Source organism: Cricetulus griseus, chromosome 5, assembly GCF_003668045.3.
Source record: "Cricetulus griseus strain 17A/GY chromosome 5, alternate assembly CriGri-PICRH-1.0, whole genome shotgun sequence".
In the NCBI taxonomy this organism is placed as follows: Eukaryota; Metazoa; Chordata; class Mammalia; order Rodentia; family Cricetidae; genus Cricetulus; species Cricetulus griseus.
In genome coordinates, this window is record NC_048598.1 from 84,995,924 (window position 1) to 85,011,392 (window position 15,469).

The 15,469-nt window shown below is 42.8% G+C and overlaps 1 protein-coding gene across 2 annotated transcripts in view; it reads left to right on the plus strand.

Annotated features, from left to right (window-relative positions):
• The first annotated feature begins 3,095 nt into the window (after positions 1–3,095).
• Eml4 (EMAP like 4) overlaps positions 3,096–15,469 on the plus strand; it is a 113,411-nt gene continuing 101,037 nt past the window's right edge. For both annotated transcript variants that reach the window (XM_027417911.2, XM_027417912.2), the window contains exon 1: positions 3,096–3,375. In XM_027417911.2, coding sequence (XP_027273712.1) covers positions 3,351–3,375 — 25 coding nt within the window. In that variant the 5' untranslated portion in view covers positions 3,096–3,350. The remainder of the gene's footprint in view (positions 3,376–15,469) is intronic.

A 15,469-nucleotide genomic window follows, 5' to 3' on the forward strand; every position in this document is an offset into this window, starting at 1 on the left:
CTCTACCCAAATCTGCCTGATTTCCTTCCTTTCTTTCTTCCCTCCTTCCCTCCCTTCCTTCCTTTCTTTTTTCAAGGAAGGGTTTCTCTGTGTAGCCCTGGCTGTCCTGGAACTACCAGGTTGACTTTGAACTCACGGAGAACCACCTAACTCTGAGTGCTGGGATCAAAGGTGTGTTGCACCACCAGGCCTGGCAGAGGCTGCTTTGAAAAGCACCTATTACATGTTCTAGAAGCTTCTTTGCAGTATCTAGCCTCCAGGGTTGTTGAGATTACAGATGAGTGCACCATGCCCTGCAATGTGACTTTGTGCTGCCACTAAGGTGTATCTTTCCCTTACAATCTTCCCCCTGTCACATATTCCACTCTGGCAGGCAGTATTGGAATAGCTAGATATTTGGGGCATCTGGCTTCAGAAAGCTGAGTTGGTGATACGTTTAATTTTAAGCTTGGAGGTAGATTCCACACGGGCCATAGTCATTTGCATTGAATCATTGCTGGCTACTTGTGTTTTAGCAACAGGTTCTGGGGAGTGCTCCTGTGGCCCACTGCACTGACTCACCTGGCATGCTGTCACAGAGTTTCAGGGCTAGAGGTTAGAACATGATATGGACCACATGGCTGGCACTGGCAGGAGGTAAGGAGTGTGGGGGAAGCAAGGATTGCAACACACAGACCCAGGAGCTTATGGAGGGGGAAGATCCTTGCTAAATTAGATAAGTACATTGTAACTGGAGAATTTGGTTTTCACTGATGTCAAGCCAAGACAGACATTGTCCCCTGTCAGAAGCATGCTCAGCTATGCAGCACTCCAGAGTTTTTAATGCATGCTACATTGTACATTTTTTTTTTGAGGTGTGAACCATAAGAAAGAAAATCAGAATACCTCTAGCAAGGTATCTTTATTCTAAGTGTGAAGTCATGTTTTACTTCAACTACCAATAAGTTAAAAATTGGTCTACCACGCTAGAATAAAAACCCAAATTACCTTCCTCTGCTTTTAATTAAGGTTTAATTTTAGCAGGGTGGTGTTGCACACCTTTAATCCCAGAGCTCAGGAGACAGAGGCAGATGGACCTCAGAGTTTGAAGCCAACCAGTTCTACAAAGTCCAGGACTTTTGCACAAAGAAACCTGCCTTGGAAAAAAACAACAAAAACATTTAAAATTTACTTTTAAAGCCAATGTCATATTTGCTTTTATTTGTGTGTGCTTGTGCATGTGTTTGCCAAGGTCAGTCTCAGGTGTAACTCTTCACCTGCTTTGTCTTGTTGGCCTGGAGCTCTCAGTGTAGGCTGGCTGGCCAGGAAGCCTCAAGGCTCCCTTTGTCTCTACCTTTCCAGCACTGTGATTTTTAAGTTTGCTCCATCACACCCTTTTAAAGCTGTCAGTTCTGGGGTTGAACCCAGGTTCTCAACCTTGCACAAAAGCAGTTTACAGACTATGCCACCTCTCAGTCCTGCTAGGTCCCAGTCACAACCCCGATCTCCTAGTTTTGCTGTGACATTTACTTAGATTTTTGAGAAAGATTTTGTTTCTTTTTCCCCAGAACTGGGGATGAAACCGAATGCCTCATGTATTTTAAATACAGTCTGACTCTGGGTTAGGCCCCTAGGACCTTAGGGAAGACTTTTAAAGGGGCATCAAAGGAGAGAAATATACTTCAAGAATGTTTAACAGTTCTTTTCAATTATTTAATTCTGTAAATCCTTTAATCAAGACAGTTTCTGCCTTCTGTTTCTTCTCTTCTTGCTTCTGTTTGTCCCTTGTAACCTGTGATTCTATTGACAGATGCTCTTTTAAAAGGTATATCCAAGCTGGGAGGTGGTGGCTCATGCCTTTAATCCCAGCACTCGGGAGGCAGAGGCAGTTGGATCTCTGTGAGTTTAAGACCAGCCTGGTCTACAAGAGCTAGTTCCAGGACAGCCTCCAAAGCCATAGAGAAACCCTGTCTCGAAAAACCAAAACGAAACCAAAACAAAAAACAGGTATATCCAATTAAGTTTCAGAAACACTGTACAATCCTTTGTTACTCTACTCTGCATAACCTTCAACCTAAAGGGGACCAGAACTAATCAAATGTCTTCGTAAGGAAGGGGGATAGGATCAGAGGACTCAGGAGGAAGGAACATGTTTTGGCCTTGAATTTGCAAACGAATAAAGTGAGGCCTATGTAAGTTAGGTGATTTCATAGATTTGAAAATGTGTATTACAGTTTCCTGATAGGTTATCCTGTGGCTTGCTATACAACAGCAGCTTTGCATCCTGATGGAAAGAACAAAGGGACAGGAAGGAAGCCTGCCTTTTAGGTGGATTTCCACCAGGCTCCATGACCTTGGGCAGGCTACATTCTCAAGATCCAGTGTCCTTCCTCATTAGAGTTGGGTAAGATCAGCGGCTCTCAACCTGTGGATCATGACCCGTTTGCGTCATATATCCTGCATATCAGATATTTACATTACGATTCATAATAGTTGTGAAATTATAGTTATGAAGTAGCAATGAAAATAATCTTATGATTGGGGTTCACAACATGAAGAACTGTATTAAAGGGTCGCAGCATTAGGAAGGTTGAGAAACACTAGGTAAGATGAACTCTTCTCAAGCTAGTCAAGAAGTCTTACCTCTATCTATTTATTATTATTATTATTATTATTATTATTATTATTATATAATTTATCTATTTATTTATTATTCCTCAACTGACTAGAAGAGTAGGGAAACCCAGGAAGGAGTAATCCGTCTTTAGAGTCCTTGTACTATTATCTCCCTTCAAGAGAACTCCAGACCTGGACTAGACAGAGTCTTCAGAAGGGAGAGAATCCCATCATGCACTTGGGCTCTCCCAATCAGCAGGATGTTCACGAATCCCGCCCACTCAGGTCCAGCTTCAGGTTGGAGGACACGGGACGCGAACGCCGGGCCAGAACGCAAGCAAGTGCAGCCAAGTAAGAGCCTCTCGGCTCCAGTAACCTCCGCGGCTGCAGAGGCCCGGCAAAGGGAGGGGCGTGCCGCTCAGAGCCCCGCCCCGATCCATCACGTGGGGGGCGGGGTCGGAAGCGTGACGGCGTGCGCGGGGGCGGGGCGCGGCGCGGCGCGGCGCTCGCTGCTGCGGCTTGGGCGAGCGAGGGAGCGAGCAGAGACAGAGGCCGGGCGAGCGGCGGGCTGTGCGTCTCTCACCCTGACCGACCGACCGGCGCTTGGTTGACGGGCGGAGGCGGGAGTCAGGAGCCGCGTCGGGCGACGCTGAGGACCAGCGCGTCCGGCTCCGCGGCCGCCACACTCGGTCAGTGTGCTGAATGAAGCGCCCGCCCCGCTGAGCCCCGAGCCCGGTGCGTTCTCCCTCCGCAAGATGGACGGTTTCGCCGGCAGCCTCGGTGAGTCCGGCCGCGGGCTCGCGCCCCTCGTGCGTAACCCGGGACCCCGGCTTCCTGCGCGCGCGCGCCCCCCCCGGCCCCTCCGTCGCGGCCCTGCTCCCCCGGCTGCCCGCGGGGCGGCTGCTGCTGCCCGCACATGGTCCCCGCGAGGCTGCAGCCCCGCCGCCGCCTCCGGAACGGGCGGGCCCCTCCCCCATGGGGCTTTCGCCTCCAGACCCTCCTCCTCACCTCCCAGAGCCCCCTTCAAGTGCGGGGGGGCCCTCCTTCCCCCTCGGCGACCCCCAGCCCCCCTCCCCAACAACTGCTGCGTTCCATCACGGTACACTTTAACACCATCTCCGACCCCGAATAAAGTGGGAGCACCCCTTCATCTAATACGGACTCTCCCTCAGGGTACATCTTTCCACTTTTAGGGAGTTGTAGGCAGGAACTGGGTAGCCTTTCCGCAGAGAGTAGCGACCCCCACCCCCCAATCCCACTTCTGAGTTGGAGGCACCCCCTCGTCAGTCTTTGTATTTGCAACTGACAACTTCCCTCCACGTTTTGCAGTGGTGGAGAGCGAGCGAGCACCTCACTTACTCAATACAGGAGAGGAAGAGGTGCATTTGTGTTGGGGTACCCCCTTTGAGAGTGAAAGCAGAAGTGTGTGTTCTCCCATTGCATGCCGGAGAGAAGTAATCCTACCCAATGAATCCATAAGGAAGGGGGCCTCGATCGGGGAAAGAAAGGATTCTCCATTTTTGGAATATGCTGTCTTTGGAATGGCGTGAAAGAGAATGGATTATTCGCTATTCTAAAGTGTCGTCTTAGTGTCCCCTTTGACCAGAATACAGGTGGTGAATTTTGTGACTTATCTTAAGGAACAGAAGATCTCCAGGGGTAGCCAGTACCTGTATCTGGAATTAGGATTCTTCGAGGCCACTGGAATCCGGTTACTGTAAAGATTGAATTTTAAGTGTTATGGTGAGAGAAATGATTCTGCTTTGGCTGATACTGCAGTTATGTGATACCTGCTCCTGGATTTGATTTGTATTTTGGATATTTTATGTGGTGGCAGCCTGTATTCCGATGCTTTTCTTTCCCATCTCTTGACAGTATATCTCTAGTTAATGTTCACAGATCAGTAAACCGTCTGGCCCTAAGCCATATTTTAATCTGCCCACACAAGGTTGGGATTAATGGATTAAAAAAAAGTAAAATAAAAAGCAAGTAGAACACCATCAGGTTCTTGCAGTTGTTAAATTGTAGAGCCATGTTTTGGTCTTGACTTCTTGAGGGGGAAAAAGAAATCATTGTTACTAGACTGCTTTGAGAATGGAAATCCTAAAATAGGAGCAACTCATTGTGGCTCTCCAAAGACACCTGTTGTCCATTATCTAACCTTTGATGTCTTATAATTCCTTACATAGTGAAGTTATTTCATTATTGGGCTCCTTTTAGAGAGGCATTAGCCTTTCATTGGTTCTCTTTCAGTTTCTTGCCTGGGTTCATTCCTCAGTTCAGTTGGCTGGAAGACTGGCCTGCATGTCCACTAATGTGCAGATTGTGCACTTGTCGGAAAACAATCGAGTATCTTTGGGGGGTTGTGATAATCTCTGTATGTAATGGAATCCACTCATTTGTGCTTTTCTTGTTAGTTCTGAGGAATCCTGGAGGCCTTGCAGAAGAAGCCTCACTTTTTTAAAGTGTCTTTCACCAATTGGAGCACTAAAGTTAATTTTGAAAGTGTGTGTGTGTGTGTGTGTGTGTGTGTGTGTGTGCGCGCGCGCCTTAATCTTACCCCTTAACTAATCCAGGAGAGACAGCAGAAAGGAGAGTTGCAATTGGGAAAACAAATCTTCTTTTTATGGCATAGTAAAGATGGGCAATACTGGGCTCTAAAAATTCATTTCACTCCATCTTTTGTGATCCCAATGTTGGATTTAAAAAAAAAAAATTACTGTGATTGATTTGATGCTGTCTTTGGATGCTTTGTGATGAGACTTTTCTTTAGATTTGGTGTTTTCCAGGCCAGGGGAGACATGCCCGTGTCAGCTGCAGGAAGGAAATCGTTCTTGTCTATATTCTGGAGTCTCCCCCCCACACCCCCATGAAGAGACTTCCTAGCTGGAGCTGTGCTTCCTCTGTCTGTCCCTTTGTAAGAGTAAAACTAGGCCCCATCTTAATTGAAACCTTAAAGGGTTGGGAGTGGGGGAGGGGAACTGGTATATTTTACTAGTAGACTCTAAGCAGAGCTCTGCTCTGCTCTTGCCAGATTTCTTGTCTCTGTTCCCTGCAGTTCATTAGTCTGGAGCTTAGAGTTACATTGATCTTTATTTTATCACCAAGAGAGCCATTTAATATAAGAGAAAGCACTTATGTCTGAAAACTTTTTTTTTCAACCGAAGAATTCAAAGCATGTGAAATCCTTCTGGGGTAACAGATATTGAAAGCGTCTTTTTTTTCTTCTCAAGGAAGTGGATGCCTGCATCTCCTTTCACAAACTAGACGGATTCTCGGGAAATCGTGAGATGACTGCATTTATATAAGCAAAGAATTTGTGTTTTATCTTCGAGATGATTCTTTACAAGCTGCTTATTGAAGGGAACCTAGTAGTGAATCGTCTTGTAAATTAGAAAGACTTAAAATTCAAACCATGCCTCTGGAAAGAGTGTTTGGATAAGGGACATTCTGCAGGGCATGCTCTTTCTAAGACACCTTCATGGTAGTTTTGGGAGCCAGAGGTAGGAGTGTCAGATGATTGGCCATTTTGATGCCACATGGGAGTCATGCATTCCTTGTATTGCCCTTGATTTACATAAAAGCAACAAAAGTATCCATTCGCTCTGCAGCTGATGAATTTTAGATAGTTTGGCTGGCAGGTGCTTGGAATTTCTCCTAGGTACTATATATTTCTGTACACATATTAGGGTCACCTGGAAAGGCAGCACTGGGGAAACAGTTTTTTTAAGTTACCCCACATTATTTTGGAGTGTTGCCTCCACATCTTAATATGGGTATACATACAATGTCTTAGGCTATGCACCTTAAACTTCAGGTGTGTTTGCAAGAGTAGGAAACTACCAGTGAATACCACTTTTCTTACTCATCTTACTTTCATAAGGCAGGGGTTGGGTACATTTTATGTTTAGCCTTCTTTTAGCATGTTTTTCTTAAATTTCTTTTTTCAAATACTTTTTAAAGGTTTATTTATTTAATGTATCTCAGTGCTGTATCTGCATGTACAACTTTATACCAGAAGAAGGCATTAGATCTCATTACAGATGGTTGTGAGCCACCATGTGGTTGCTGGGAATCGAACTCAGGACCTCTGGAGGAACAGCCAGTGCTCTTAACCTCTGAGCCATCTCTCCAGCCCTTTATTTAAATTTTTAAGTCAGTTTTTGTTTTGCGGTAGTGGAGGTTGATTTTAACCCCACCCTTGGGGCAATGTCTTAACTATGTAGCCCAGGTTGGTTTGAATTTATTGCTATTCTGCTGTCGGTATCCCAAGTGCTTTTTTAAATAATGAAAGTTTGAATTTTAATATATTTATCTTGGGATTAGCCTAAAGGTGACTATAAGAAAATATAAACTTAACCATGCTAGTTTACAATATAAAATTCATAATGTAATATAGGAAAGTTATTATTTGTGAGAATTAGCATTTTCTAGCCTGAAAGTTGCTGTGGCTTGATCCTCCTGTGTCTACCTACCAAGCATGAGTCACTGTATTCAGTTTATAGGGTGCTTGCTCCTTGGTTTATGGAGTAATTGAGGGTTCGAGGGCGAACCTACGGCCTTTTAAATGGTAGGCAAGCAGTCTACCAACTGAACTACATCCTCAGCTCAAACCTTGCTTTCTTAAAGGAACAATGCAGGATTTTGTTTTTTGTTTTTTTTTTTTTTGTTTTGTTTTTTTAAAGATTTATTTATTACATATACTGTGTTCTGCCTGCATGTATCCCTGCAGGGCAGAAGAAGGCACCAAATGTCATTACAGATGGTTGTGAGTGGTCATGTGGTTGCTGGGAATTGAACTCAGGACCTCTGGAAGAACAGCCAGTGCTCTTAACCGCTGAGCCATCTCTCCAGCCCCAGGATTTCAGTTTTTATATTTTTGAGCAGGTTCTTCCATAGCCCTGACTGGGCTTGAACTGGTGTCATAGCTGAGGTTGTCCTGGGACGTTTGATCCTCTGTCTCTGCTTCCAGAGTTAGGGGACTATGGGAGTGCTCCTTTACACCAAGCTCTTTGTTGATTTCTTTAAATTTATTTGTAAGACAAAGGCATTCGTTATTGTCTTGGCTGGCCTTGAACTCTTAGGCTCAAGCCACCCATCTGCCTGAGCTTCTTCTAGTAGCTGCCATTACTGGCACATGCCACAGTGCCTGGCTGATTTTCAATTATTAATAGCTTCAAATATCCTTTAAATATTCAGTAAGCTCTTTTTTTTCTTGTAACCATTTGATTTTTTTCTCTAAATAACTTTTAATTTCTTATTGGTTGTCTTTAGCTAAGGTGTTTGCTGGATGGGAGTTCAGATCTCCAGAACCCATCTAAATCCTGAGTGGGTGTGGCAGTGAATTTGTAATTCCACCATCCATACAACTGTGTTCTAGTTTCTGTGCAGAGACCCATGAATAAGGTGGCAAGTGACTGAGGAAGATTCTTGATTCCACCTGGTAGTGGTGGCCACACCTTTAATCCCAGCACCTGGGAGGCAGAGGCAGAGGATCTCTGAGTTCAAGGCCAAGTTGGTCTACAGAGTGAGATCCAGGACAGCCAGGGCTACACAGAGGAACCCATTCTCAAGAAGACAAAACAAAAGATTCCTGATGCCAGACTGTCACGCCTCCATATGCATCTACACACCCCTGTATACCTGAACATGCATACACAATAACTCATGCAAATGAATGTATATATAACAATGTGAATAACATCTCTTAAATGTAAGTACTGTTAGTGTTCAGGCATCTGTACTGGCCTGTCCTTGGGGTTCTGACAGGATACACCCTCAGCCGAAGCCACTAAGAGCACCACCTGTGCACATTCACTGTGTTCCCTTTTAAAAGGGCCCTGCCCACCTCCCATCCTCTCTCTCTCTCTCTCTCCCTCTCTCTGTCTTGTCTGTTCCTCTCTCCTGCTCTTCCTGTCCTCAGAGGCCAGTCTCTCCCCACCCCTTTCCCCTTTTTATGATTCCTTTCCCTAATAAAAACCCCTCTTCTTGAACCCCAATACATGGTGTCTTTCTCTAGCGAGCTGCTTTTCTTAAATTACAACAGGTACAGCATCTATAGCATGAGTTAGCTAGAATATTGCTAAGTGTGTGTGGCCAGCTCTATGAAAAGAGACAGAAAAGACCTGCTTTTGTCCTTTAGGAGTTTATTGCGATTTTAAATAGGCATCTAGAGATGTTTATTACTAAATGTAAGTAAATACCAGAAATGGAGGCAAAGGAGGGAACCGCCATTTAAAAATGCTGTGTTGTGTATCAAAGCAAGTGATTTCTGGGAGTGAACATCTGGAGACTGCTAGATATCTATAAAGCCTGACTTTTTAAAATTATGAAAGAATGTATTTGGCATTTCAAATTCCAGGGATTATATGACTGCGTCTTTATTTGTCTTATGTTTAATAGAAAACCTGTTTTGTATATGAAAGCTCATTGCTATATTATGTAAAACTTCACTATTTGTTGTTCATAGGAAATTGAAAACATTTTGATATTTAAATAGATGCATCATAAGACCTTTTACAAGTTCAAGGAAATAGCCCGGCAGCTACCTATTATCTCAGTGTGGAAGATTGCATGTCTGTTGTAGATTTCTGTGTCTGTATGGTACTTCATTCTAAAGCTCTGGGTGCCTTAGCTTAGCATAACACCTTAACTTTGCATAGTGCTTTGTAGTTTACAAAGAGCCTTTATCTCTCAAATTTATATGTAATCTTAAGAGCAAATTGTTACCCTTTTATAGATGAAATTGAGGTTCAGAGAGTTTGAAGTTTTTTTTTTTTTTTTTTTTTTTTAAACTATATGAATGTGGGCTCTCCTTTTGAGAGAGGATTCACTCAGAGAATTTACATTCATGTTAAAAGTAAAACAGTGACAAAGATAGGAAGATAAATTGTATTTCATGTTTTCTACCTGTACACAACTGATGCTAACAGGATGGTGTGTTTGTAAATGTTCTCTTATGCCCAGAATCTTAATACTGAAAATCATACCTTGTAGGCCAGGCGTTGGTGGCGCACACCTTTAATTCCAGCACTGGGGAGGCAGAGGCAGGCGGATCTCTGAATCCGAGGCCAGCCTGGTCTACAGAGCAAGTGCCAGGATAGGCTCCAAAGCTACACAGAGAAATCCTGTCTTGAAAACCGAGAGAGAGAGAGAGAGAAAGAGAAAGAGAAATCATACCTTGTTTCATTCTCATTTTCTCCTGTTGGCAAATAACCCTTTAAAAAACAAAACAGCAACAACCGCAAAACAAACAAACAAAACCCCTTCAATTCACTTTATGGGATGGAGTTCAGTGTTCTTTCCCTAGTCCCTTAGTGACTGCTTTGTGAGACAGGGTATTGCTGCACAGCCTAGAACTTGGGGTCCTTGAACTGGAAGTCCTCTCCTCAGCTTTCCTAGTGTGGGCATTATGGGCATGTGTCACCATGTCTGCCCCATTAGTGACTCCTCAAATCTCACAGATCTATCAAACATCAAACAACCAAATCTGGAATCTTTCTCTTCTAAATCAGCTTTTCCTTTCAAAATGTTGAAGTCTCTTAATTAGTTTCTGTAGAATCGTTCTGTTAAAGCACTCTACTTTGCTTCTTATGAAATGACAGCCTGGTCTGTAGAGTGAGTTTCAGGGCAGCCAAGGCTATACAGAGAAACCCTATCCTGGAAAACCAAATAAAATAAGATGGCAGTTTTATTGAGTTTTAAACACTTGAAATTCAAACTTGGCCTATGGTTGATGAGTGTTCAGATAAGGAAAGCACTGTATTTGCATTTTACATTGAATAGCAATTAAGGCTTTCCAGTGGTTTTTGAAATCACAGACAAGGATGTTAAATCACTGGCTATTTTATAAATGCTTCATGAAGTTATATATTATATAAATGTGTAATTTTACATGAAATATTTTATCATCCAATCTTGAATTCACAGGACAGTGTTTGATTTCTTGCTATTTTTCCCCTGCCATCTTTTTGTTGTTGTTGTTGTTGTTGTTGTTGTTGAGACATGTAGCCCAGGCTAGCCTCAATTCAAACTTGCTATATAACTAAGGCTGGCCTTGAACTCCTGAAGTACCTGCTTCCACCTCCTAGATGCTGGGATTTTAGGTGTATGTGCCATTACATCCAGTCTCTTTGTGTTCATCAGTTATTTTTCTTTTAGTACTGGGAGACCTAGGAGTCTCAGGCATAGTTGGCAGGTGATCTACCTATTAATTGATTCTGAAATTAGTTTATTAATGGTAAAGACCAACATTTAAAAAGACTGAGGCAGGAGGAAAGATTACAAAATGCCAGTGCTCCACATGATAATGGTTGAAACTTTAAATCAGTTGTGTGTGTTTGACTTAGACTGCAGTATAAACTTTCTGTGGGTTTGAAGAGGTAGACATTTTTGTGGCTAAGCTCTATCTGAGGGAGGAGATAGGAATGCTGACATATATGAAAGTGGGTGAGCGATTAGAAGTTACAGTGAATAGTGTGCTATCTCTTGGGAAACTTAAGGATTTGAATGTAGAGAAGGAAGACAAACTTAGTACCTTATATTATGGTTTTATAAAATTGATAGATCGATATACTTACTTTGTCAAGTCATTCTTTGACTTGTAAAAGGATTTATATTTACCATCTATTATTTTAGCTTTTAAAAATCTTTTAATTTTTCAGTTATGTATATGTGTCAGGGGGTGGTGAGGAGGTACGTGTGTGTGTGTGTGTGTGTGTGTGTGTGTGTGTGTGTGTGTGTGTGTGTATGAGAAAGAGAGAGAGAGAGAGAGAGAGAGAGAGAGAGCACACAAGAACAAGCAGGTCTGAGAGGCCAGAAGACAGCATCACATGTCCTGGATATACAGCACCTGTGAGCCTCCTTGTGTGGATGCTGAGGACCATGCCAGGGCCCTCTGCAAGAGCAGCGTGTGTTCTCAACCTTGGAGTCATTTCTTCAGCTCCTCATTTAGCTTTTTAAATGGAGTTATCTGTCTTGACTTGATAATTAAACAATTGTAAATAGACTATCCACTCTGCAATGTACATCTCAGGTTGATTTTTCTTTATCCTGGAGTCTATTCCTGGTTGCTCTAGTCTTGTATATTCAAGCCATTGCAGTATAGTATTCCTAAAATGGCAAATTTGTACTTAACCCCCAAAGCATATGGCACTATACTCAAAAGTTGAAGCCTGTTTAATTTAAAAATTTATGTTTATTCCTTTGAATAATTCATGGTCTTATTTTGAGACCATTGGTTCAGACGGGAATCAATAGCTGACAAACCTAGAAGGGAATTTGATGAAAAGCAGGATGTCTGCATGGATTTAAATTTCTCCCTATTGTGTGCTTATTAGTTGCAAGGGGGAAAAATAGTAACTGAACAGTAACAAAGCCAGACCACATCATGAGTGCATAATCAAAACAAATACTTCCAGTGGACATTGTGTGCCTTAACTTTTTTTGCCTCTACCATGAATGGATAGCCTGAATATTAATCAGAAGAAACTTTTGAAGTACACACACACACACACACTCTTTATAAAGATAGAGTCTTTTCAAGTGGTATGGACTCAAGGAGACCAAAGAAATATTGGACTATGCTTTAGAGAGAAAAATACAATAAAGGATATTATTGATTCACTTGACAACAGAGTTTATGTGGTAGAGATAAAAATATTGTATCAGTATTTAACTCACTAACATTGATAAATATCTTAAAATTATGCATGGAGATGTTTTTATCCTTAGGAAACATACACTGTAGTTGATAGGGAGAAAAGACCATGGTGTGTATAACTTACTGTTGTTTGTGGCAGGGTCTCGCTTTGTATCTCAGGCTGAGCTGGAACTCATTGTATAGCCCACATGCTGCAGTCCTGTCTCAGCCTCCAAAGTTCTGGGAGCGGGTTTGCACTACCACACTTACTGTGTATAATTTTTCAATGGTTCATTAAAAATGTGTATGTTTTATAGATAAATTTGTACACATATGTAAGCAACATGTATTCAGATAAACAGACAATGTTAGCAGCAAGTGAATTTGGAAATAGCTGTATGGGTTTTTGTTTTTTTTTTCATTTTGTTCTTGTAGCTTTTCTGTGACCTTGGCATTTTCTATTACAGAGTTTTAAAAAATTGTGTGAACTTGGCCCTTATTTTGTAGTATATAGCATTTAAAAAATGTGGAACTAGCTGTCTCTCAGAAAATTCCAAAGCAAACCCTTGAAATGAAACTGTGGCTGTGAGAATTTTGCATGTGTGTATCATGCGGCTTCTCTGTATCCCAAGGCCTCACTTGGAGAAACATGCCTCTGGGCAAGAGGCTGCTGTGGTTCAGATTTAGCAGACAAGCACTTTGTTTTGTTCGGCCCTAAGTTGGGACTGGAGAGACTGCTCAGTCCTTAAGAGCACTGGCTGCTTTTGCAGAGGCCTTAGGTTGGATTCCCAGCACCCACATATGGCAACTCACAGTAGTCTGTAACTCCAGTTTTAGAGGCCCTGACCATTGCAGGCACCAGGCATGCATATGACACACAGATATACATGCAGACAAAATACCCATAAACATAAATATATACATTTTTAAAAACTAGGCAATTTCATGTAACAGTCTTCGTCTTCTTTTTGTTTTAGCTGAAAAATGGGTTGATTTGCCACTCTGAGTATGCATTTCAGATAGTCTACATGTTCGATAAATGATGTGTCAGGCTATGTGCTCTTGACTTCCAGCTTGTCTCATCTCCTTTATTGCCTGTCCTGGGCTCTGTAGACAGTTGTGTGCAAGTCTGCCTAGCCAGGAGATGGTGAGGGTCCTGCCATCTTCTCTGCACTTTGGGCAATTGGAGAACCAAGTTTCTGAGCTGATGCCCACTGCCCTCCCAACATGTTGCATTTATTTCCTATGCATTGGTTTAGCCATAGCACAACCATCAATATTGGAGAATCAGTCAGTGTATTGTAGCTATCCAGTCCTCTAGTTCACAGTGTCTAAGATCCAGTTTGGAACTGTAATTGCAGTGTCTCTCTAACCTCCTTCAGACACCTTAGTCTTTTCATAGTCCTCTAATCTTCACACTTCCGGATGTCCTAACCTTGATATCCCTCCCGCCCCCCATTAGGTTCAAGTCACATGGTTTGGGAAGAACTATCACAAAATGAAACTGTTTGTGTCACATTGACAGGTGGCAGCACCTCCTATAACTGGTCACTTGATTAAGGTCTTTCACTATAAAACCAGTTTTCTCTTTAGTTTGTAGGAAGGAGATATTTTGTAAGAGAAGCTTTGAAGTTATAAAAGTTCTGCTTCTCAGTCCTTCACCGTATTGGTTCTTTTCTGTTTGTATGGCCTAGAATGTCCTATTTTTTTTTTATCCAGTGGGTTATAATTCATTGCTATTCATTTTGAGGTGCACACTGGCCACAGTTTGGCCAGTGGGTACACATGCAAGCTAGATTATTTTCTGTGGGATTTTCTTGCTTTCCTGCAATAAGATGATCTAGGCTCACCTTGTGTGTATTCTTCCTGCTCCAGCCCTGGAATTGGCCGCCTTTTTAAGGAGACTTCATTCTGTTTTTGTGGAGAATGGTATTTGGAAGCTAGCTCTACATACTATGTGTACACGTGGCCGTCAGTCTCCAGGAGTAGTCCTGGAGTAGTAGCTGGAGTGTATGCAGAGCTACAGGTGAATTTATGTCTATGTTTGGGTTTTATAACTGCATAGGACTCATTTTAGTTTTCTCTCTACATATCTGTAACTAATTTTTCAAGTTGTGATGGTCCTGGTCTTCAGTTTGCTAAAGCAACCTCCTATCTGTTTCCTCACCAGCTCACGGTTTAACTTCTTTGTGTGGCCTGGCATCTTCATCTCATTTGGGTGCTGCCATGAGAGGGCAGGTGCCTTCTTCATCCACCTGGGTTGACCCCCTCCGCTGGGCCACTCTTTCACCTGTCTCCTTTACATGCCTCTTTTGCTCTTTCTTGGGACTTTAGGACTGACAGTTCGTTTTGAGACAGGGACTTAATGTACTCAGGCTGGTCTTGAAGTCATGTTCCTCCCAAGTCCTGGAATTACAGGCATGCGTCACCACTCCTGGGTATTTTAATTTTTTTTTTACTAACCTATGTTAATTACATATAATAATGGGTTTCATTATGACATTTATACACATGTACTCAATATATTTTGATTATATTCATGGACCTCCTCCCCTCATTCACTTCTTGTAATCCACTTCCTCTTCCCAAGTAGTAGTCTTCCTTCTATTTTCACACCCCCCATGCCTGCATGGGAGAGAAGTACCTAATGATTTGTTAGAGTTTACAGGCGCATAGGCACCTTACTAGTGGCTACCCCACTGAGGAAAACGTCTCTTCCCCCATCAACCATTAGCTGCATACAAATCATCAGGGAGGGATGGGCCACACAAGCTTTCTATGTATGGTAGGGTGTTGGTGCAGGAAATCACAGCTTCAGTCAGTTCAAGAGTAAAACAGCCATGCTCTGCCTAGGAGTCAGCATTCCACGCCATCCACCCCCCCCTTTCCATCTGTGGCATTCCTCCTGCCCCTTCTCCTGCAGTGTTCATGCCTCAGAGAAGGTAATACAGATGTCTCATTTGTCCCCAGTCTGCTGATCTCTGCAATATGTGTTCTGACCACAGTGAACAGCAGCACTGATCTGTGGATATAATAGCTGTTTAGAAGGCAATGGGATGGGCATGTCATGGTTGTTTAGGGCAGCAGTATCAGTATCTTCTAGGGCCCATGACCTTCCCAGCCATGAGACCAGTTATGCATGAATTCCCTCCTGTGGGTCAGTGTCAAATCCAGTTTTTTAAAAAAAAGCAGTTAGTTACCGCCATAATAGACTTGACACTGTGCACCAGTGGG